The sequence below is a fragment of the Pongo abelii genome, chromosome 18 (genome assembly GCF_028885655.2).
Source record: "Pongo abelii isolate AG06213 chromosome 18, NHGRI_mPonAbe1-v2.0_pri, whole genome shotgun sequence".
In the NCBI taxonomy this organism is placed as follows: domain Eukaryota; kingdom Metazoa; phylum Chordata; class Mammalia; order Primates; family Hominidae; genus Pongo; species Pongo abelii.
The window spans coordinates 32,150,657-32,173,686 of NC_072003.2; the positions used below are offsets into that span (position 1 = coordinate 32,150,657).

Here is a 23,030-nt window from a genome sequence, read left to right on the forward strand (position 1 = left end):
ACCGCACGGGCCGACCTCCCGGGGGACACTGGGACAGGAGCGCGGCGGCGAGTGGCTGCGCTAGGGATGGCGTAGCAGCGACGCGGTGACGCCACAAAAATGGCGGACGCTGGAAAGCGCCGTTCCTGACTCTAATGTACTTAGACACTTGAAGCCACAAAAGGATTTATCCCCGAGGTTCCTCGTCTGCTCGCGAGGATGCCTTTTCTCTTCTGCCTTGCGAAATAACAGCAGCCTAGCTGGTGCCCGTGACCAGGGAGGAAGGCAGCGTCGCGGGCTGATTACGTTTCACCCAAAGGGTGCCGGCGCCGAATTGGTTTCTAACGAGAACTTTTAAAATGATCCGTTCCAAGAAAGGGTAGGAGCCGCGAGACCCTCCAACTGCCCAGGGAAAACAAGTCTCGTCTGGCAAAGTTCTCGGCCCACGCGGTCCGCGGCCAGGGGCCAACGGTCCCTCGCCCCACGTTGCCGCAGCACTGCGCGTGCGCGAGCCGCTGTCAAACGCGCTGACGGAGGCCGAGAAGAAAAAAAGGCGGGAGCCGCCAATCCCGGGTTGAGCAAAATGGCGCGGGAGAAGGAGATGCAGGAGTTCACCCGTAGCTTTTTCCAAGGCCGCCCGGACCTCAGGTGCCCAGGGGGTTGAAGATGGGGTTGGAAAGGGCGCGGGTGGGACGGGACTCCGTCCTCACACCATGTCCCTGCAGCACGCTTACGCATTCCATCGTGCGGCGGAGGTACTTGGCTCACTCGGGCCGCAGCCACCTGGAGCCCGAGGAGAAGCAGGCACTGAAGCGGCTGGTGGAGGAGGAGCTGCTGAAGATGCAGGTGTGCCGGGCCGGAGCCTGGGCCGCGGGAGGCGGAGGCGGGGCTTGCTGCTGAGGAGGAGGGGCCTGACGGGGCGCGGTGAGCGCAGCCTTGGTGCATAGTTTGCCCTCTTGGCGCACACACAGGTGGATGAAGCCGCTTCCAGGCAAGACAAACTGGACCTTACCAAGAAGGGCAAGAGGCCTCCCACCCCTTGTAGCGACCCGGAGAGAAAAAGGTTCCGCTTCAATTCAGAGTCGGGTTAGTGCTTCCTCCCTGCTGTGGGGGCCTTCTGCATCGTTGGTTCACTCAAGAAGCATTCACCACGCGTCTCTTATGTCCCCAGGCGTTAGATGAGGGAGCAAGGCCAGTGAGTCAGGAACCGGGAACAGCGAGTACAGATAGCTGTTTCCTGCTGCCCCTCCAACTGTCAGGGCAGGGCTCGAGGCAACCTATCTGAAGTGAAGGGAGAAGGGACAGGAGGAGCCTGTCTCAACCTTCTCTCCTCTCCATATTCCAGAGTCCGGCTCTGAAGCCTCCAGCCCAGACTACTTTGGACCCCCAGCAAAGAATGGGGTGGCAGCAGAAGTCAGCCCAGCCAAAGCGGAGAATCCAAGGCGAGCCTCAAAGGCAGTTGAGGAGAGCAGTGATGAGGAACGGCAGAGGGACCTGCCCGCACAGAGGGGAGAGGAGAGCAGTGAGAAGGAGGAAAAGGGGTACAAGGGGAAGACTAGGAGGAAACCTGTGGTAAAGAAGCAGGCACCAGGCAAGACCTCAGTCAGTAGGAAGCAGGCCAGGGAAGAAAGTGAGGAGAGTGAGGAAGAACCCGTTCAGAGGACAGCAAAGAAGGTGGAGGGAAATAAAGGAACTGAAAGCCTGAAGGAAAGTGAACAGGAGAGTGAAGAGGAGATCCTAGCTGGGAAGAAAGAGCACAGAGAGGAGGAAGTGCGGGAGGAAGAGAAAGAAGAGGATGAGGAAAAGGGGGATTGGAAACCCAGAACCAGGAGCAGTGGCCGGAGAAAGTCAGCTAGGGAGGAGAGGAGCTGTAAGCAGAAAAGCCAGGCAAAGAGGCTCTTGGGAGACTCAGACAGCGAGGAAGAGCAGAAAGAGGCAGCAGGCAGTGGGGATGACAGTGGGAGAGATAGAGAACCCCCAGTGCAGAGGAAGAGTGAGGACAGGACCCAGCTTAGGGGTGGTGGGAAGAGGTTGAGTGGAAGCAGCGAGGACGAGGAAGACAGTGGGAAGGGGGAACCCACAGCTAAAGGCTCTAGAAAGATGGCCAGACTGGGCAGCACCAGTGGTGAGGAAAGCGACTTGGAGAGGGAGGTAAGTGACAGCGAGGTGGGGGGAGGCCCCCAGGGGGAGAGGAAGAACCGCTCTTCCAAGAAGAGCTCCAGGAAAGGCAGGACACGAAGCTCCTCTTCCTCCTCAGACGGAAGTCCAGAGGCCAAAGGAGGGAAGGTGAGGGTGAGGAGGGGTGGGAGGCCACTATTAGGGAAGAGGGGGAGACCCTGCCTCGGGCCCAGCAGGCTTGGCCTTCAGCTGCTGTCTTTCCTTGCTAGGCTGGCTCAGGTCGCCGTGGAGAGGACCACCCAGCTGTGATGAGGCTGAAGCGCTACATTCGGGCCTGTGGTGCCCATCGAAACTACAAGAAGCTGTTGGGCTCCTGTTGCTCACACAAGGAGCGCCTGAGTATCCTCCGGGCAGAACTGGAAGCCCTAGGCATGAAGGGTGAGGCCCAGCGTGCCCTTGGGGCTGCAAGAGAGGGCCTTGCTGCTGGGGAGGAGAGGATCACCAGCTTCTTCTGCCCCAGGTACCCCTTCCCTAGAGAAGTGTCGGGCCCTGAAGGAGCAGAGGGAGGAGGCAGCTGAGGTGGCCTCCTTGGATGTTGCGAACATCATCAGTGGCTCGGGTAAGGGGTTTCCTCTCACTGCCCAGGAGCAGATAGGTGGGGTTGGACATTCTCAGACATCTGATCTCTCGTTTCCCCTTTCCCCTAGGCCGGCCACGCAGACGTACAGCCTGGAACCCTTTAGGAGAAGCAGCACCCGCAGGGGAGCTGTACCGACGGACCCTGGACTCAGATGAAGAGCGGCCTCGTCCCGCACCCCCGGACTGGTCACATATGCGTGGCATCATCAGCAGTGATGGCGAGAGTAACTGAGCTCTGCCACCCCCAGGAGGGACTCTTGATACATGTACAAAGCATACATAGCACCCCTTGCCCTGTGTCTGTGGAACAGAAGCAGCTTCCTTCAGAGAAGACTGCAGCTCCCAAGGACACAAGCTGTTGGGGATGCTACTTCTCAGCTTCACGCTCTCCATTTAAGGTGTTTATTTTTTAAGACTCAATAAAGGAGTGTTTGTAATCACCTCATCAAATTTGGTCCCCCATTCTCACCTCCTGTATTTTGGGCCAGGAAACTGAGCAGTAGTCACTGCCTCCACCTCCTCCCCTGGCCTGGTTCCCTTTAATTTCCCCCAGGTTCCTGGAAGAAGTCCCTGCCTCCAGACCTTGTCATCCAACAGCCACCAGACCCTGTTGGAGAAGGGTGTGTGGCTCCTGTGCTGCCAGCCTGCCCAGTGGCCCCTCTGCTTTTAGCCTAGTCTGATAACCTAATGCCCACTTGGGAGGGGGATAGAATGACTTGAGGGCAGCCAGTGCTTAAGCCTTCTCCCTTAAGCAAACAGCCACTTTGTCCACGGGCTGTTAGCCTCGAAGAGGTGGGGAAAAGCCCAGACCTCCTGGGCCAGTCCCAGCCCTCTAGGCCTCTGGCTATAGGCCCAGCCTCTGCAGTCACATGAGGTCTCCACTGAACTCTGGCGGCTGAGGCTTGTGGGAAGATGTGAGCATGGAGCTGCCCGGGGTCTGTGTGGGAGGGCAAACCTAAGAATCTTTGAAGCCAAAGCAAAGCAAACAGGAATTAGAGGTCAAGGGGTTGAAGACCACCTTTGAGATCCGCAATCTGGTCACACCTGAAGTCATTAAAATCACTGAAATGTTTAGATACACAGCCCAATAAATTCTCTTTTTAAAACACAAGCAGTACTATTTACTGGCCACTGAGCAGTCCTTCACGCACACCAAAGACAGAAGGGTGAGTCCTGAGATCTGTTAGAATAACCAACAGTTTATTAAAAGCTTGCCTGGGGCTCTGTGCCAGCCCCACAGCTGAGAGGGGCTCCCACGACTGCCCCCCAGGCCTGGGAGCAGCCCCTTCCAAGGTCCTTCCCTTGTTTCCCCGCCCCAGCCCTGATCCCAATTAAAAAAAAAAAAAGATAAAGGACAAGACGGCACAGGACGTCAGACAGTAACAGGGGAAGAGACCCAGGCATCCTGACCCCAAGACCCCATCCTGATCCTTCTTGCCAGTAAGGTGGCCTCTCATTCTCCCTGCCTCAGGCCCCAGACCTGCTCTGTCCTGTGGCAGGTCTGAGGGCCCCACTGTGAGGGTAGTATAATTCTCTGAATATAGTATGTCTAGACCCACCCTTCCCCTCCCCCAGGGGACTAGATGAATATTTGACACGCACACCTCCCTCCTTTCCTAGGTGGCGGAGGGAGACCCTGGCACCATGGTAGGGAGGCGGGGCTCCCAGGCAGCCTTGAGGCACCTATCCCCAAGCTGGCCCTGGGCCACTGGCCAGCCCCAAGAAGCTCATGAGATGAGGAGGTCTGAGGGGAGCTGGAGCCTACATCTTGTCCCCTACCCTTGCGGGGGCCTCCAGCTCAGTGCCCTCCAGGGTCAGGCTCCACCCACCCCTGCCCTGCCCAGCTCATCTGCTCCTCCCCGCTGCACTTCAGGAATAGAAGTGGGAAGAACCATTGAGGATGTGGGAAGCGACACTGGTGCTGCGGCTCAGGGGCCCAGGCACCGCGGCAGCAGGGGGGCCCACATTCTCACTGCCACTGCCTCCCGAGGCTGCCCGCCGCAGGGGCTGGGGGCTGTTTCTTAGCAGCAGCAGGGCTCCGCCACGGGGTGTCCCACTCTGTGTGGGGGGCCCCAGCCAGTTTGGGGGGCCTGGGGGAGCCAGCAGAGACGGCTGACGCCAGGCTGGAGGGGGCATGCCTGGTGGAGGAGGGCCGTGGCTCCAGTGTGCCCCAGAACGGGGAACGGGACGGGAGGGCCAGGCTGGGGCAGGGGGTGGAGCGGGATAGCCCTGGGCAGCAGCCTCAGCCGGGATGCCCCCCAGAGCCATGCTGGAGAAGCCCAGCCTCATGCTTTCCGCATCGAAGGCCTCGATCTCACGGGCCTGCCGCTCAAGCAGACTGCGGATTCGCTCGGAGCGCCCTGTCTGCAGGGCCAGCAGCTCCTCTTCCACCTTGGGGCATCCGGAACAGAGGTTAGAGTCGGGGGCAGGAGCCCACCGTCCCTCCCCAGTCCGGGAGGCTGGGCCCCTTACCCGCTGCTCCAGCAGTGCCCGCCGCAGCGCAACCCTCTGCTCCAGCTCCCGCAGCTCCCTCTCGTGCTGGCTCTCTGTTCGGATCTTGATCTTGCTCTGGTAAGCGTTGAGCAGCTCCAGCTCCTGTTGAAGCTGCTGCCGAAGGGCCTGGAACTCTGCCTCCTGGGTCTCATCAAGCCGCAGCTGGGGAAGATGAACAACCAGTTGTAGGGATCTCCTCCCCAACCCCCACTATCCTCCCCTGCCCCAGGTAGGCCTGGGCCCTAAGGTTTCAAGAAGCAGCGGTCTCAACATCTATCAGAATGGAAGATGGTCATACCCTGTGGCACAGCAATTACACTGCAGAATCTATCCCCCAGGTATACTTGCACATGTGCTCGAGGTGTTCACGGAAGCGTTGTGATAGCAAAATACTGGAAACAACCTAAATGTCCACCAATAAGGGATGGGTTAAATAAATTATGGTACAGCCATACCATGGAAAACTCTATGCTGTAAAAAAAAATGAGACAGGTGTACTGACAGGGGAAGATGTCCAAGAAATATTAAGTGGAAAAAAGAAGTTACAGAAAGTAAATGTAAAGTATGATTCCATCTGTGTTTAAAATTCATATAGTTTTTCAAAATGTGCACTGAAAAAATACAAAATACAGTTAATTATTAAGTTACCTGGGAGAGGTGGGACTGGGTGAGAGAACAGCCTTGGGTGGGGCGTTTCCACTCTCTACCCTCTCCGCACATTTTAAGTGGCCCATTCCAGTGTTAGGTGTGATCATTTTTTTAGAACAGCAACTTTCAAAATCCTCCAGAAGTCTGAGCAAATGGGCTTGAGGGCCACACTCACTTTAATCTGCACCCTGTTTACCCATTAAACTAACTCAGGCCCAGGAAAAAATAATAGCCACTCTTTTCCTTGGTGGTTCTTGGGAATAGGCACATGGCTTTGTCAAGACCTTAAGAAAATACTAAGAGAAAGAATAAAACCACTGAGGAGAATATGAAATAAATCATTGTGGAGAACACAAACAGAGGGAGAGTATGTGAGTTTCCTAAGTAAAAAAGCCCCAGCTCTGCGCATGCCCTGCACCGTCCATTTCTCTAAAGCAAAGTACAGAGCCCGGCCTCTAGCGCACTCCCTCCCTGGACCCCAGGCCTCACCGCCTGTGAGCTGAGCATCTCTGAGATGGACTGGTCATACTGCTCCGCCAAGATCGCCAGCTTGCGGGTCTGCTCTTCCTTGAGCCGCTTAAGGAGGCTCTTGTGCTGAGCTTTGGGTGTGGTCTCCAGCAAGTGTGCTCGCAGAGCCTTGTACTGCCGAGTCTGGATCTTACACGTCTCCTGGAACTGCTTCTTGATCTGCAGCTCCTTAGACTATGCAGTGGACGGATCAAGGGGAGATGGGGGCAGCGGGGAAGAGGAGGAGGAGGAAGAGGAGGAACAACCAGGGGAAATGGGGAGAAGAGAGAGAAGAGGAGAGGAGACAGAAGCAGAGACAGGGAGAGGGAGAGAAACAGAAAACATGTTAGACAGAGGGGGTGGGGGGAGCTGTATACAGACAGACATGGAGAGGTGGGATCGTGTTGAGAGAGATCAGGAAGGTCTCGATGGGCACGAGATGCAGAGAAGACAAGAGGTTCCAAGAGCACGTGCACGGAGTTGGGTGCGATACCCACGAGAAAGAACATCGGAGTTACTGGACAGGGAACTGAGGATCTTGGAAGCTCTGACCAGGCAAAGAGGGAGAGATTGTGACCTAGAGACAGAAGCACGTGAGCAAATATGAGAACGTGCACGAGAACAAGCGAGAAGAACCAGTCACACAAAACACCCGTGAAGAAAGCAACACGACTAAGGACAGACACAGGAAGTCCCAGGTCCAGCAGCTCAGGGAGGAAGGCAGGGAAGGAAGAGAAGCACCGAGCTGAGAAATGGGTAAGAAGGGCTGCCCCATTTTGGGCCACAGAGAAGAAAGGGGCAAAGGAGGTGGCCAGAAAGGGCCTGACAAGTTCAATCGGCCAGCAGCTACCACCCTGACCAGATCCGCATTCCAGCCCGGCCCCTCACACACTCAGCTCCCACGCCAGGCCCACACTCAATCCTGCTGCCACAGCCCTCATACTCCGCCTGGTTGCCCCCAGCTCAGCACCCCCTACTGTGGAGGGTCTGCAGCCCCGTCCCCCAACCCACTAGGGTAATGCCTGATGCAGGAGAGCAATTTGGTCCCCTGCAGCCGGGAACCATGGAGGGAACGGGTTGGGAGAAAAGGCAGGGGATGAGGAGACTAAGGGCCTGGAAACTAAGACCTCTGGAAGGCACCCGCAAACAGGCGCTCTGTGGGACCAAGAAGTTCGGTGAAGTTCTACAGGGGCCCAGACCCCAGAGCCGGTGGTGGTCACGGTGCAATGAAGCTATGAAGGCAGAGAGCATGAGGCTGAGGAGTGAGAGGGGCTGAGATAACGGAGATGGGGTGAAGAGGTCATGGAGCCGGGCCGAGGGTCAGCCTGGGGGCATACCGGGGAGGCTAGGCGGCAGGACAAAGCAGACAGAGGCAGCCTGGGCCAAAGGCACAGTTCCGCTCAGATATTTTATTTGTGTTTGTCTTTTTCTTTTTTTGGTGGGGGGAAGGGGACAGGTTGGAAGGGAGACAGAAAAACAAAATCAAAGAGGAGAAAAAAAACATGACTCTTCCCACCCTCCACCACCCCTGGCCCCAGGCCTGAGTCAATGAGGGTGAGGATGAGCACACACAGCGGGCGAACAGCAATAACTTAGGGGAGGAGCGCCAGGAGAACACAGAGTGACTGCTGGACTCCACGGCTGAGGAGGCTGCCTGTCTAGAGGTCCGAAGGGCTAGGGCTGGGGTGAGTGAGCAAACTGAGGAAGGTGGGTGAAAACAGAGGACTAGGGACTGGAGAAACTTCACTGAGTCGTGGGAGATAAAGTGCTCAATGCTCTAGATTTGGGCTGGAAGGGCTAGAGTCAGCTACCTCCAGGGGGGCAGGGCCCGGGACTGGCGGGTGCGGGACCTCCGCCCGGCTAGAGTCCCTGGCAGCGGCTGGCGGGAGGCAGGGGGCCCTAGCTGGCGCTGGCTGCGTGGTAGTAGCCGGGGGATTCGGGTGGGCCGTTCACCCCGAAGCAGGCCCCAGCTGGCCAGTGTGTGGATGGCCCACGGGGGCAAATGGGATGCTAAACCCTGGCTGGCCCGTGCCAGACGCCAGTTCCAGCCCTTGCACAGGACCCAGACCCTTGCCAACAGGGCTAATGGGTGTTGGGTGGTGCGGGGATTACGCCGCTGGGGCCCAGGGACGGGCAGGCGGCTGCGGAAGCCATCCTTGTTGGTTTTGGGGTACAGTGCAAACAGACCCCGGTCCCCCACAGCCCCACAGCCCTGCAGGGCCCGGAAGGCCATGGGTGACAGGCGCAGCAGAACCCGCAACCAGAGTCGAGATATGCCCCGGCGCACCCGGGGACCCTGCTGCCGCACCCATCTGCCCCCCGCTGCCATAGCCACCAGAGGTAGAGCTAGGCCTGGCCAAGCTAAGAGCCAGGCAGCTCCAAGGCCCAGGGGCACACCCATGAGGCCTCGGCGCCAGCTCAGGCCCAGGACGGCCCCCAGTGCGGTACCCTGGGCCAAGAGTAGGAAAAGACTGGAGGGCAGGTGCAGGGCTGTACAAAGGAGCAGGTAGGAGGCCCCCAGACCCACCAGCCCCACCTCAAGGGCCAGCAGCGCTGCCTGCAGGCCACCCCCACCCTGGGCTGCCAGTAATGGAAGCAGCAGCAGCAGCAGGAGGGGCAGGAGGCCAGAGGAGGACCCCACTGCAAAGGAGAGGCCGGCCAGGAGGCCATGGGACAGGAGTCCAGGGAGCTGGCTGGCAGGGCAGGGTCTCAGGTGTGTTGGAGGGGGTTCAGGAGGGATGTCGGGGGAAGGACAACCATCTCCAGGATCCCTAGGGGTCCCAATCGGAGCCCCCTCTTCCTCTTCTTCCTCCTCCTCGGGGACGGGAGTCAGTGCTGGGCCCTGGACCCAGCCAAGCTCAAACTCCTCATCCAAAAGACTCCCATCCTCCTTCCCCCACAAGCTCCACGTCCCAGCCTCCTCCTGGCCAACAATGCTCCTCTCCTGGGGTACAAGGGATGGCACCCTAAGCTCCTCTATCTCCTCAGGCAGACCCCAAACTTCCTCATCAACCAGGCTCCCATGTTTTTGTGGACTGGGACTAGGGGCTCCTGATTCTTCCCCCAGAATCCTCTGCTGCTTGGGCTCCAAAGTGGCCCCTTCCTTTCCCAGAATCCTTCTCTCTCCAACTGCTTCCTCCTCCTCGCCAAGCATTCTTTGGCCCAGGACTGCCTCCTGGCCAGGTGAGCAGGGCTGCTCTTCTATAGGGGTGCCTGTGTTGGGTGGGCCCAGAGCCCCAGGAATGGGGAGTGGGAGGCCCGGGGGGCGCTGGCCTGCACGTACTTTGAGGCTCTTGGGCTGCTGGCGAACCTGGGCCGCATGCTTCTGCCGCAACTCTTGCTCACGCCGCTTGTTGTACTCCAGCTGGTTGCCCAGCTCCGTCTGGTGCTGCAGGCGGGTGAGCTCAGCCCGCGTGCGCTGCACGGCCTGGAGCTGCCGCAGCTCCAGCTCCCGCGTGGCCTCGTGCTGCCGAAGCAGCAGTGCACACTCCAAGTCTTTCTGGGTCTGCTTCTTATTCAGGTCCTGAGGCAGAAGAAATGCAGGGCCCAGGGCCTGGTCAGTATCAAGGAAGTGAGAGGCCAGGGCTCCTTGGCAGAGGGAGCTGGGGATGGCGGAAGAAACGCAGGGCCCGGGGCCTGGTCAGTATCAAGAAAGTGAGAGGCCAGGGCTCCTTGGCAGAGGGAGCTGGGGATGGCAGGAGATGAGGGTGTAGGGGAGGCAAGCTCCTCCCTGGCCTGGGAACAGAGGCCTAAGGAAATTCTGGCAGGGTCTGTTGGGGATCAGAAGTAAAAGGAGCACTGAAGCAAAGCTGAACTGTAACACTCGAGGGCCAAGGAGAAAGAAGACAAGAATGAGGCAAATGGAAAAGGGTGGGTCCCTGGGATCCACCAGTGAGCGGGAGGGGAACGGAGATTGGGATGCCTACCTCCCGCAGCAGGTCCTGGTCCAGGCTGTGCCGAGCCAGCAACATCTTGCGCTTGTACTGGCGACACTGCAGCTCAAAGTACTGGCGCTGCCGCCGCAGCAGCCCTGCCTCCTCTTCCGCCTGGCACTGCTGGAGCTGCTCCTTCTGCCGCAGCAGCCACTCGGCCTTCTCCCGCTTGGGAGTGCTGGGGTTCTCCTGGAGCTCCTGGGCGAGGGCAGAGGGAAGCAGGGTCAGGACCCACCGGGCTCGCTAGCGGCTCCGCCCCCAAGCAGCCCTAGCTCACCTCCTTCAGCTGTTCCTTGCGAAGTTTGTAGGTCCGCTTCTGTGCCTCCAGCAGGGCGGCCAGCTCCTTCTTCTGCTGCCCAAGGATGTGCTGCTGGAACTTCCGCTCCTCGGCCTGGGCAGCTCGTGCCTCCTTCTCACCGATGGCCTGGTGCCGCCGGGCCAGCTTTTCTGCCTCCGCCCCAAAGCCAGCCCGCTGTGCCTCAAGCTCCCGCTGCAGCCGTGCACTGTGCTCCTCCCGTTCACCCCTCAGCCGTGACTCCAGGGCCAGCAGCTGCTTCTGGTGCTGTCGTCGCATCCGCTTATAGCCGCTCAGCTGCTCCCGCAGCGCAGAGTCCTGCTCATGCTCCTGGATCTGACGGCTGACCTGGGGAAGGAGAGAGGGTGAGAGCTGGGGCTCAGCCTGGCCCCTAGTTAATTAACACAAGGGGTCTTCCGTGGGGAAGAGCATGGGTTTTCAACTCATGGGTTTCATTCTCATTTAACACCTTCCTCACACACGGCTACTCTAGCCTGTTTCCTCAACTGGATAATGGTGATATTATCTACTTCACAAGTTGGTGTGACCGAATGATAAAAGGTGGCGAGCACAGGGCCTGGCACAAAAGTAGGAACAATCCATACTAATTTGAAACAGTGAGTCAGACAGACCTGGGATCAAATCCCAGCTTTGCCACTTACCAAGCATGTGATCTCAAGTAAGTTAACTTCTCAAAGCACCAGTTCCCTCATCTGTTAAATGGGGAAATAATACCTCCTCACAGGGGCTGTGGGGTAAGTTCGGACTCTATCTAATAAGTGTTGGCTTCCTTCCCCTTAAGCAAACATGGTCGGCCTATCACTCCCCAAGTATTGAGCTGGGATCGGGACCACAAGATGCTGGAATAACAAGAACACTGGGCTTGGACACCTTCATCCAAAGTCTGATCTCAGGTCTCATTCTCAATTGACTCTATGAGTGGCTCTCAAACTAGTCCCGGCAGCCAAGCCCCTGGCAGTCAAGACCTCTCTGCACAGTACCGCATGGGATCTGAAGAATTGTTGGAACACAACCAGCACCAAGCAGAGGCCATAAGAACATACTAGACTGAATCAGTGGCCTCTAAGGGGATTGCTGACGCTCAAATGCAGCTGAGCAGGAATGTGATCTAAAGGCTTATTAAAAACATGGATGAAAAGCTATGTTTTATGAAAGGCCTAAACACTTTTTCCTGTGAACTGAGAAAGATTGCCATGAGTTGATTTTAGGAGAGGATTAAGGGCCTGCTTACAGGAGCGGAGAGCCAGCAAAGGCACTGGGCCAAGTGGCCCCTCTGAGCCACAGGTGCCTCATTTCTCCAATGGGATCCTACCCTTTCCCTCCCAGGGGGGCTGGGAGGGTTAACACAGGCCTGTGTGTAAGCCTGAGAGCTAACTGCTGGCATGAGACAGATACCCGAACACCATCCCTGCCCTCTAGGGCACAGAATCCGGCAAACCTATCATGATGCTGTTGAGGACCACCCAAGCACAGGGCACCCCCAGCACTGGACACCCCCAGCACAGGGCTCCACAGGCACAGGGCTCCCCCAGCACACAACGGTGAAGCACCTGACTCACCAGAGGAGCCTGGGAAGGCAAACCAGGAGATGTCAGTTAAGTCAGGCCACAAAAATGGAGTAAGAGTCTGCCAAGCTAGAAACACCCAGATTGGGCCATATGACCAAAACAGTCTGCTGGGAAGAGGAGGGAAGCGGGAGGGTTAAGGGGAGCAGGCAGGAGCCAGCAACAGAAAATGAGGGTAGAATCCAGACTCAATCCCATGCCACAGGGAGGAAATCATTTCTAGACTTAAAAAGACTTCAAAAACAGACAGCGAGCAGGCTGAGTGAGGATGGCTACACTCACCAGGGAGGCAGTTCGGATGGTGGCAAAGTGGTCCCGGTTACGGCAGTAGGCCCGGCGGCGGGCGGAAGAGGTGGTGGAGGTGGGAGCTGGGGCTGCAGGCGGCTGGAGAGGGCTGGGGGTTATCTCTGGCTGGTAGGGGTCATCGTATAGGTTGTCAGAGCCCTAGAGGGAGATAGAAGGAACACCCAAGGCTCAGAGGCCACTGGGTCCAAAGAGAGCTACCTGAGGACAGCCACTCAGACTCAGAGGAGTGCTGCACTTGGGGAGGGAGGGCGAAGACCCAGGCGGTTCTAGAGCAGGTGGCTTGGGTCCCCCAAGGGTGAGCTGTGTACCGGCAGCCGGTGGATAATGGAGCTGTGAGAGGTGACTGTGTGCTCCCCCTCCTGCATCATGGCCATCTCCCGGGCTTCAGGGCCTTCCTCCTCCTCCTCCTCTTCCTCCTCTTCCTCCTCCTCTTCCTCATTGTCTGAGGCATCTGCTAGGCTGTTGACGGAGCTGCTCTGGCTGGAGGCGCTGATGGACATGCTGGGCACTGAGTGGCTACTCTCGAGGCTGGTCAGAGTCCCGGCCCGGTGCATGTAGGGCTCGGCCTCCTGCGAACAGGGCGTAGGCTGCTGGGCAGGGAAGGGGAAGCCCTGGGGCGTATGCATGGAGGTAGCATGGGAAGATGGTGGTGTGAGTAGGGCTGGGGAAGGGGCCAAGCAGCTGCAGGGGCAGGCACACATGGGGGATAAAGAGGGGTGTCAGGGCAAGCTGGGTCACCTCTTCCTCCTCTGGGGCCTCGGCACCAGGGCCGTTGGGTGCCTCTTGGAACAGGATCTTCTTCATCTTGCGGTACTGCAGGTTGTCCAGCTCCCGCACGGCATCCTTGGTCCTCTGGATCAGGTCCATGATGACTGTGGGTGGCCGCTCCCGGAGCACAAAGCGGTGCTGGGGGAAGAGGGCACTGAGGTCTGCTGCCAACTCCCCTTCTGCCCTTAACCCACAGCCCTTGGCATTCCCTCTGGCCTAAGGCACTCTTCTGGGGCCCACGCCCACCACGGGTTGATGCTGGCCTTATCCCAAGCCCTTCTCTCACAATAATTTTCTGTACCACCCAGTACCTACTCCCCAGACTCTTCTTCCTCTAAGCATGGCTGACAGGCAGGGACAGTCAGGAGAACTGGATTCTCGTCCAGCTCCTCTATTAAAGGGCTATGTGACCTTGGACATGTCATGAGGCCCCTCTGGGCTTCATACAGTATCCTACAATTATAAAACAAGTGGGTCCAACTACATAATCTGAAGTTTCCAACTAGGGTTCCTCAGACCCCCAAGGGTCTGTGAAGGGAATGGGGCTTCTCCATTTTTGATAATTCAAAAAACACCTAAAGGAAATCATACATTTACCCATGATAAGGCTACACAGGCTTTTGGCTTGCATTACATCAGATCAGTGGGGCAACCCTGGTTATCAGACGCTGACCAGAAGCTCTGGCTGGCAATTATATAAATCTTTGATTAATAAAAGATGGGAAAACAGTTTATTACTTAATAAATTAAGGCAGTCTGGTAGACAAAATCTTGTAAAACACAGAGTCCACTGGGCATTGGGGATGGGGTGGGAATTCATCAACGAAGCTCTTGGTGGAGGAGGAACTGGGAACCACTAATTTCCCTGGGGGTTCCTGTGGCTCTAACAAGCTACAGTTCCAGGAGAATGCTAGGCCAGCAGGCCCTCACCTTCAGGAGAACCTCTGAGGTTGGTCTGTCTTGAGGGATTTTCTGAAGACAGGAGTCGACAAAATTCCGGAAGTACTCAGACCTGAAAGTCACAGGAGGGCGGGAGAGGGGTGGGGAAGGCATGAGTCAGGCATCTGTACCCCATGGCCTAACCCCTGGGCCCAGATTCGGAATCTCAGTCCTCACCAGTGTCCTGACTGGAGCACGGGGGATTCGTTCTGTGCAATGTGGTATAAGGCACTCATCGCATTCATGTTAAACAGCGGTGGTTTCCGTTCAGCTACAGAAAAAGGTGAAAGGGAAGAAGGTGAGAGGTGGCAGGGGGTAGAGGACAATGGAATGGAACTGAGACGACTTGGGTTCAAACCCCAATTCCTTGACTTCTTTGCCACATGACCTTGAGAAGTTCCCATCATCCTGTTGCGTCTCAATTAATTCCTTCCTCTGTAAAATACAACACCCATCCTCTCCACTGCACACGGGTGGAATAGGGGTCAAAGAAAATAACATCCACAAAAGCGGTAACGAAGGCAGAAGGACAGCCATTCAGTTATCACCCCAACTAATACTTCTTAGGTGTCAAAGGGAGCAGATAACTTGATAATTGCTATGGGGAAGATAAAAACAAGAATTAGGCCCCGTCCTCAAGGAACTTCCAGTCTAAAAGAGAAGATTAAATAGGACTGAAAAGATAACATTAAAGTATTAACTGGTATAAGAGGGAAACAGGGAAGTGCTGGGAAGTTGAGAGTATGCAGTGGGCCTTCAAGCTAGCATATCTTCAGGGAATTCAGAGAAGGGCTTTGTAAAAAGCCCTGAGATTAGAAAGGTAAGTGCAAGCTAAGAGTCGCTAAGAGTCCCTTGTAGCCCAGACAAATGTCATGTTGTTTTGGCCTAAACGGTGATTTTTAAAATTAACTGCCAAAAGTAGTAATCAAATAATAATACAAGTTTCCAGTTTCTCCTTAAGAATTAGATCTGGTGAAATGGAGTCTACATTACTGCATAACAATGGTCTGGAGATAAGCATTAGCTGCCCTCTTTCTGTGGAAACAGCAATCTCCAGTTTGCCACATCCTTCTCCACATTGCTTCCCTGATATTGACTTAGTATGAGTTGACATTTATAATCAGACTTGATATATTTTTTTCAATAGTAGAGTAATATTTCTCTGTATCCACATCTCTTCCAAAAACTAGAAATAAAATGGACAGATCTAGCTTTTTCTTATACTTGGGTCTGTTTCTTACATTTTTCATCAACTGTCTGGGCCTGGCATCAAATGGTAAATGGAGACTGTGAAGATGGAGGAAAAGGGCTTGTCCAAATCTCTGACCTCGGGCAGAGGACCCAATACGAACCAAGGCAAGGAAGTGGAAAAGTTCATGACACACTCGGAGGGTGGAGCCCATGAAGGAAAGGGCCAGCATTTAGGAAGCAAAGCCTCTAGGTTGGTGGGAGGAAGGATGGGGTGGCTTCAGTCTTGAAGGCAACAGGGGCCACTCATGGCTCCAAACAGGGAGTGAAATGACAGCACTGAGCTTAGGCAGACCTCTCTGGCATCAGTACTTAAGACAGATTGCAAGGGAGAAGAGACTGGAGAGATCACTGCAGGAGGTTGTTGATAAGAGAAACTAACAGCAACTCTTAGGCAACTGTTTTGTGCCTGGCATTGTGTTGGAAGCTTTATAAAGGTTACCTACCTCATTAAAGAATTGTTTCAATAGTGCTGGCTGACAGAAATGAGAACCTTGGCATGGCTTCAAGGCCTTAGGAACTCACTTGGACCTAACTCTCTGGCCTTATCCTTCAATATTCTCTGCATTACATGCTAGGTTCCAAATAACTGAAGCAAGTCCCAGTTCCCCAGGCCTGCACTTACCTCTAGGCTTCTCACATGCTGTTCTCTCTGCCTGGAAAGCTCTTCCCTACATTCTGCAAACAGCTATTATTTATCTTGCGGGTTGGCTTCAACATTCTCCTACAAGGAGGCCTTTTTCAGCCCCTAAACTAGGTCAAGTTCCCTGTTTTACATTTGAACCGCTCCTGTAACTTCTCCACACAGCGTTCATCACATTGAAAGAAAACATGCCTGCCTGGTTTTCCTAAATCAAATGTAAGTTCCATGAGGGCAGGATTTTCATTCACTGCTATCCCTCCAGAATCACAGTCCATGGCACAGCACATGGTGGGCACTAAGAAAAGATTTAGAACCAGGGTAGTGGACAGGAAGAGATGAATGCTATAAAATCTCTAGGCCTAAGAGCTGGCAGAATTTGCCAGCTGCCTGTATTGGGGCTCCAGGGTAGAGTCACAACGGACAGGAACTTGGAGGCCTGAGATCCCATCCCTAGGAGAAGGGGGTAGTCTGGAGCCTGGGAAGTAACAGGAAAGAATGGAAAAGATGATAAGGGAACAGAGAGGATGTTCTTACCCAGCTCGATGCAGGTTATCCCCAAGGACCAGACGTCCACTTTGCCATCGTACTGCCCCTCATCCATGGCCAGGATCACCTCGGGTGCCATCCTAGGAGAATGGTCAGGAGACGAGATCCTGTCACTCCTACTCCCAACATCCTGGGAGGTCTCTCCACTCACCACCACTCACTCACTCACCAGTATGGGGTGCCCACGAAGGAGTTGGCGGGTGCCATGATGGACGCAGAACCAAAGTCCCCCAGTTTCACTAACCCTGGCTCTGAGAGCAGGATGTTTCCAGCCTTCACATCCCTGCCAGAGGCAAAGTACAGGGATGAGACATGTGTCTCAAGAAAGCTAGGCAGGGGCAGCCCAGCTAAGTGACAGGTGGTGCAGATAGCACTCCCCTCCCAGGCACTGCCGGTGCTGCTTGTACCTATGGATCATGTTGTGGGAGTGCAGATATGCCAGGCCCTGAAGTGCCCCGTGGGTCACAGCTGCGATCTCTACCTCCTGAAGGGGTTTCTTGTGCACTGGAGAGTGAGGAAGAACATCAACCCGAGGGAGCGCAAGGTTGGGACTGGAATAAGCTCCCCTTAACCCTTCCCTATGGCTCCCCTCCTCTTCTCCCTTCTCCACTTATTGGCCTATGAGTCACTTACCTTCTAGAAGGTCAGAAGCTGAGCCCAGGCAATACTCCATTACCAGCTAAGGAAGAGACAAGGGTCAGAGATCAGAGTCTCCCGGGCAGGGACTCAAAACAGAGCTTCCTTGACTGTCCTGTACTCAAGCTATGTCCCCGGGGTGATGACAGGGAGGAAAGGCAACTGGAGACAATGAGGGGGTGGTGGGAGAGTTTCCGGAGTCTGGGCCCAAGACATTCACCACTGACCATCTGAATCCCTTCAAACTCCCATTCAATCTCCACCTTCTCCAGCCCACAGTGACCTGTCCCACCTGCTAACAGCCTGTGTCACTCTGAGCCAGGCTTTTTCTCAGTGGGTATGTCTGAGGACTAAAGCAGTCAAAAGAGACTTCCTCCTTCCCAAGATCCCACAACAGCACCACGAACAGGGACCACCTAAGAGACTGGACCACGATAAGGACGGGCATGAATAGGAGTAAAGATCAGGCCAGAGTCTGGCACCAGCTCACCCAAGCCGTGTGCTCCCTCAGGTAACAGCCCCGGTACTGAATGGTGTTGGGATGCCGGAGCTTCTGTAAGAACCGCACCTCCTTAATGATGTCTTGCCATTTCTAGAGGGTCAGGGTAGGCAGAGGTTACCCAGCCTGCATCTTGAGACAGGAGTCCCCTGTCCCCAACCTGGCTGTATTGCACCTGGCCCACCTCATTGGACTGCTTCCCACTGTAGGACATCTTCTTGATGGCCACCACCTCACTATTCCGGACATCCCGGGCCTAGAGGACCAGACCAGAAGGTGTTGAAGGCCCCATTGAGAGCCGGGCATGGGAAGACTTGCTGGCCCAGCAGAAGAAGGCAGGAAAGACCAGTGTGATGGAGTAGTGTGCAAGGGCTGTTGGGAGGTCCACAGGGGTAGGAAGAGTTCCCATCCCTACTACACTCTCCCAAGACCCAACTCACAAAGTATACGGCTCCAAAGCTGCCATGGCCAATTTCCCGGAGGTCAGAGAAGAGCTTTTCTGGGTCATCCTTGAAGAAGAGCTCAGCCACATCTGGGTCCTTCAGGCTCCCGGCCCGGCCCCCAGCTGGCATGGTGGCCCCTGGGGGCCCTGAGAGTGGTGTCTGGCCTGAGGAATGGAAATGGGACCCTTAGATCAAGGATTGAGCCTTCAGGGAAAGGAAGGGACCCACCAAGTTTCTACCATCTCCTCCCCTCATTCCCTGATGAGGGGGAGGCACTGCTGAGGAAGGGGAGGGGGAGATTAGGAACAACATCAAAGCTCCAAAAAATGAAGTTGCCCTGGCAACCAGATCACGCGGGCTGGGTCCCTGGAGTCCCTAAAACTGCTAGGAAGATTCTGGGAAGCTAAGCATCCTCACCAGCCCCTTCAGCGCTCAACAAGTTCTCATTTCCCTATAGCCCCTGTATCTCCCCTCAAGGATAAAACATTCTGCTTCCCAGCCAGCACTCCAGAGCCCCAAGTGTCCTGTCCCATAAGTCCCATACCCCACCTGTTTCCAGGCACCTTTCTGTTCCCCTTGGCGCTGAGGCCCCCTCCTCCCTCAACCTCTCACACCCTGGAAGAGAACAGGAAATGGCCAGGCCGGAGGCGGTGGAAATCCGTCCATTGTTAGAAGTGGGTACTGGCCCAGAGGAGCCCGCAGAGTCACTCTCAAAAAGGGCAGGGGGAGATCTAGAATGGGAAGAATAGGGATATAAATGGCATCTGGCTATGAGGGCCTCTCTGTGCTCTGGGCCACCTTACTTGTCCTGTCCAATTGCATAAGCATCACACACAGGTACAGGACATTGCAGGTACAAATAACATTTACTGAGTACCTTACGAGCATTATCTCTATTCAGTCCTCACCACAACCTTATGAAGCAAGTATTATGATTTCCCCTATCTTACAGATAAAGAAACAGGCTCAGCAAGGTTAAATGCCTTGTCCAAAGCTGGTCCTCCATCACTATGATTTCAGAGCAGCCCTTCGAAACAGGCAGGGCAGAATCATGATCACCATTTCCTAGGTGAGGTCACTGAGGCACAGAGAAGAAAAAGGACTTCTCCAAAGTCAGAAAACAGGACCTTCTGCTCCCCGGTTAGGCCTGTGTCCATTACTCTCTCAGCTGTCAACCCAAGCTCAGCTCCCCTCTTGCAGGAAGCCTGTCCTGACCACTCCAGCCATTGGGAAAAGCACCTAGGGCACCCAGCCAAACACCCGGAGAAAGTTCCTGCAGGATACCAGAACCAAAACCCTCAAGGAGATTCCAAGACAGGCTCCAGCCTAAGCACTTGTCAGAATTTAGGCACAAAGGAGCCTTCAGCAGAGCTGGACTCCTGGGGCAGAGTTCTAGCTACTTAAAAGCACCTAACAATTTTAGCATGTAATTTATTCTGTCATGCATTGTTTCCTGTTGTGTTGTTAATTTTGTCTCCTCAGCCCAACTGGAAGCTGGAGGGCAAGGAGGGAGCCTGACTCTCCAGTGGGCCCCCAGGGTGCAGAGGGCTCAGAATAGCCTGGGAGACTGATTGATTGCTCTCTGCTCAGCCCTCAGCAGCTCCCAGGTTGCTCAAAGCAGGCCCTTTTCTCCCTTCTGCCAGCAACAGTGCCAAGCACCCCTCACCAGCACCACACACCCACACACAAAGGCAGGTGCTCTCAACTTGCCAAAGGAATCTTCCTGACCTCTTTACCAACACAAGACCCCAGAATGCTAACCTAGGCCACATGGAGGGGTGCCACCCACTGGCAAAACATCATGCAGGTCCCCTTCCCCATAATAACAACAAACACTTGAACAGTAACCAAGGTCTGTGCTAAATCATAACCACCTTCCAAAACGAACAATGTTATCTCCATTCTACAGATGAGGAAACCCATATCTGTTCCTAAGCTATGCTACCAGTACATCCCATCTGCAATGTACAGCAACAGGGCTTTGACTAAGTTCCTTCCAGTTCTTGGTCTTCTCTTCAGTGAAATGGATTACAGCATGGAGCTGTTGTTAAGATTTTAATGAGATCGCATACCTAGGAACACCATGCAGACACTCAGCATATGGATTTTTCCTTCCCTGCCTCCAAGGTTCCCACAAAGCTTTAATCCTTTGGGGGATCATTCTACCCAACAGCTTGGCTTGAACAGTTAAAAGATGCCACTAGTGCTACCATTTGTCAGGAGAGAGCCCTCTCAGGAATCCAGGCCAAACCCTGGGATCAGGGTAAAGATGAAGGTCACAGTGGATAGAAAACTCCATGAGGCAGAGGCAAAAGCCAGAGGCTCCCATCAGGAAAAGCTTCTGAGTAAAGCCCTCCTGGAAAGGAAGCTCATCTCATCCCCATTCTTAAACCTCACCTCAGCCTGGACTCCTAGGGACCCCTGGCCAAACCCAAACTCAGAGGAAAAGAGATGGCAAGAACCAGGCATGCATCAGGGAAAGATGTGATTGAGGACTTGAGTTCAAATTCTAGTTCTGCCACTGTGTGACCTTAGGCAACCTCTCTGGGCCCCAATGTTCTCAACTGTAAAATGGGAAGATGCCAATAAAAGAGGCCCCCACAGAGTGAATGCGGGGATGTCACATGAGAGAATGGCTGTGAAAGCACTTTGTAAAAGACAGATCATTTGACAAATGGATGAGATTATTGACACCATCACAGCAAGAGGTTGGAAGGTAACTGCAGCTGGGGGAAAACATTGCCAGGCACCTCCAAGCACATACACACACGCATACACACAAACACATATACACACACTTCTTGCAAGGACAACAAATCCAACCAGACCAGGCCTGAAAAGCAGATAAGCAGACCCACCATGGGAATCAGAGGCATGGGAATCAACACCACAGAACAGCCAAGAGAACGGGGCATATCAGGGAGGAGAGGTGGCTGTGAGGGGCAAAGTGAAGGGGAGAAGACTGAAGTGCAAATCCATCTGATTAGCTGAAGCACCCTAGGGTGTGAACCCCGGTGACATCAGAGACCCTGTCACCTGAGGTCCCCCACCAACCAGACACAATGAAGGGAAGAGGAAGGGGAAGGGAAAGGGGGTGGCAACAGAAGGCAAGGCTAGCCAGAGGCTGACCACTGGCTCAGCTGGGCTTCCCCATCCTGAGAGGGCCTACCCAAGTCCAGCTTCTCAGAAAGGCGCACCCTTTCTTCTCAGAGCTAGACACAGGGACCCGCGCCCCTGCACCCCGTGTCTCACCTGGTAGGGGTCACTATGGTGCCCCAGCGCCTCCGCTTCCGCCTGGGGTCCTCCAGCGGCTCTGCCAAGCAGGGAGAGGGGCAAGGAGACCTTTCCCCTTGCCACCTCTTCCTCGGCTTTCGCCCTTCCTGAGGGGCGGGCCCGGGAAGCCTCCCCTGGAGGGGAGGGGGTGACAACCTAATCTGACCTCGCGGTCCAGTCCTCCCCCTCCTCGAGGGCGACAGCTGCCGAATTCCGGATTTCTGATTGTGGGGTCTGAACCCCGAATATCTGAACGGGATGGAGACTGAATCCGATATTTGAACGCCCGGGGAATGAACCCCGGATACTGGTGCACGCAGGGGCCTGAACCCGATATTTGAAATTCTATGAAACAGAGACCCAGGTTTAGAGAGGTTGGGACCCGAGTCCCGGATATGTGGACTATGAGGACTGTTACCCGGGTATCTGAGAAGGGAGGAGGGGCAAAGCCTGGAAATTTGGGACCCAGGGGCCTGAGCTGTAGGTCTTCGGCCACCGACTGGGGGCCCACCCCGAGGACGTCCGGCCGCACGGCCCCTCTCACGCCGGGGTCTGAGGGTGACAGCCCCCACTCCCGCCCCGGCCTCCTCCCTCTCCCTTCTCTCTTCCGAGAATAGCTGAAAGATTGTAGCTAAGGCGCTGCTGACGATCCCCGCGCCCTCTCTGCCTCTCCTCTTCTCCGTCTCAGCCTCTCTCCGCACCACAGCCCCGGTCTCGTCCCGGTCTCCCTCTCCCTCTTCCTCCCAATTCCAAGATGGAGACCGGGCGGGAGCGCGCAGGCGCGGTAGGGACGCCGGGCTTAAGGGGGCGGGGCCGCAGAGGACTCAGCCCCGCCCTCTCTCCTCACTGCCGCGGCCTGGGAGACCAGCGGCCGCCAAGCCCAAGTGCGCGCGCTCCCCGCCACGCGGACCCCGGGCCGGAGAAGGCGGGGAGATGGGCTAGGCTTGCAAGGGGAGGAGCCCGGCACTCTGTCCCACGACTGGCGGTGGACAGAGCTGCAGCGCATGCGCTCGCCCCGCCTTCGCTCTGAGCCCGAGCTTGTTGCTAGGGGAAGCTTTGAGGGGGCGCGAGTGGACGGACAGCAGCGGCGATCTGCGCCTGCGCGCAGGATGGAAGTTGGGAGGGGCAAAGGAAGCTGCTGCTGGGCGCGGAAAAGGCGGGAAAATAGACTGCTCCGAGGGTAGCAACCATCTAACCTGGATAAGGGCCTCCCAGTACGAGGAATGTTTGCGCGTCGACGCTGGGAACTCAATCGGTCAAATCTCTTACGGAAATTGAGGCGCTGCAGGTTGCAAGACTTGCCAAGGTCACAGGGCATTTATGTCACAGCATTTCCATGACCTGACACCCCACCCGCCCAACTAACTGTAATTATCCATTTTATTTCTTAGAAGAAAAGAAGACAGGTGTTTACCAAAGCCAGGTCAACCATGGGGAGAGCTCAAGTAACTTATGCCCTATGCCAACCTGTGTCCAAACTAGAGAGTCAACAGGAAAGAGTCCCCCAAAACTTCTAAGCCTGCCTACCCTAA

General features: G+C 55.5%; 2 protein-coding genes across 6 annotated transcripts; one reads left to right on the plus strand and one right to left on the minus strand.

The window, feature by feature from the left end:
• The first annotated feature begins 22 nt into the window (after nt 1–22).
• On the plus strand, nt 23–3,181 carry HIRIP3 (HIRA interacting protein 3). Of its 3 annotated transcripts, none has more exons than XM_002826313.5 (7): nt 23–627; nt 705–825; nt 951–1,065; nt 1,325–2,265; nt 2,367–2,535; nt 2,618–2,716; nt 2,805–3,181. In XM_002826313.5, the coding sequence occupies exons 1-7, from the start codon at nt 563–565 to the stop codon at nt 2,966–2,968; spliced, it is 1,674 nt and encodes a 557-aa protein (XP_002826359.1). In that variant the 5' UTR covers nt 23–562; the 3' UTR covers nt 2,969–3,181. The 3 variants fall into 3 exon arrangements, with proteins under 3 accessions (XP_002826359.1, XP_009248890.1, XP_054389756.1); XM_009250615.4 differs by having other exon boundaries at nt 455–627; nt 1,325–2,271; XM_054533781.2 differs by lacking the exons at nt 1,325–2,265; nt 2,805–3,181 and having other exon boundaries at nt 507–627.
• Nucleotides 3,182–3,915: 734 nt separating this feature from the next.
• Nucleotides 3,916–22,832, minus strand: TAOK2 (TAO kinase 2). 3 transcript variants are annotated; one of them, XM_009250618.4, is made up of 19 exons: nt 21,478–22,285; nt 18,223–18,389; nt 17,967–18,038; nt 17,774–17,875; nt 17,281–17,326; nt 17,055–17,151; nt 16,817–16,930; nt 16,636–16,727; nt 14,388–14,481; nt 14,202–14,283; nt 13,242–13,409; nt 12,812–13,072; nt 12,480–12,641; nt 10,594–10,959; nt 10,311–10,514; nt 9,668–9,907; nt 6,367–6,579; nt 5,209–5,391; nt 3,916–5,127 (listed from the first exon to the last, which is right to left on the minus strand). In XM_009250618.4, exons 2-19 carry the CDS (start codon nt 18,352–18,354, stop codon nt 4,606–4,608), a joined length of 3,150 nt encoding a protein of 1,049 aa, XP_009248893.1. In that variant the 5' UTR covers nt 18,355–18,389; nt 21,478–22,285; the 3' UTR covers nt 3,916–4,605. The 3 variants fall into 3 exon arrangements, with proteins under 3 accessions (XP_009248893.1, XP_024089887.1, XP_009248892.1); XM_024234119.2 differs by lacking the exon at nt 3,916–5,127 and adding an exon at nt 5,528–5,632 and having other exon boundaries at nt 5,225–5,391; nt 21,478–22,259; XM_009250617.4 differs by lacking the exons at nt 3,916–5,127; nt 5,209–5,391; nt 6,367–6,579 and having other exon boundaries at nt 7,779–9,907; nt 21,478–22,832.
• Between the last annotated feature and the right edge of the window lie 198 nt (nt 22,833–23,030).

Coding starts and splice junctions, on each gene's coding strand:
- HIRIP3 (XM_009250615.4), top strand. CDS start 563: ATGGCGCGGGAGAAGGAGATGCAGGAGTTCACCCGTAGCTTTTTCCAA. Junction 826..950: donor AGGAGCTGCTGAAGATGCAG/GTGTGCCGGGCC, acceptor GCGCACACACAG/GTGGATGAAGCCGCTTCCAG. Junction 2,272..2,366: donor CCAAAGGAGGGAAGGTGAGG/GTGAGGAGGGGT, acceptor TTTCCTTGCTAG/GCTGGCTCAGGTCGCCGTGG.
- TAOK2 (XM_009250617.4), bottom strand. CDS start 18,354: ATGCCAGCTGGGGGCCGGGCCGGGAGCCTGAAGGACCCAGATGTGGCT. Junction 17,327..17,773: donor TGAGGGAGCACACGGCTTGG/GTGAGCTGGTGC, acceptor TCTCTTCCTTAG/CTGGTAATGGAGTATTGCCT. Junction 16,931..17,054: donor TCCCACAACATGATCCATAG/GTACAAGCAGCA, acceptor TGCCTCTGGCAG/GGATGTGAAGGCTGGAAACA.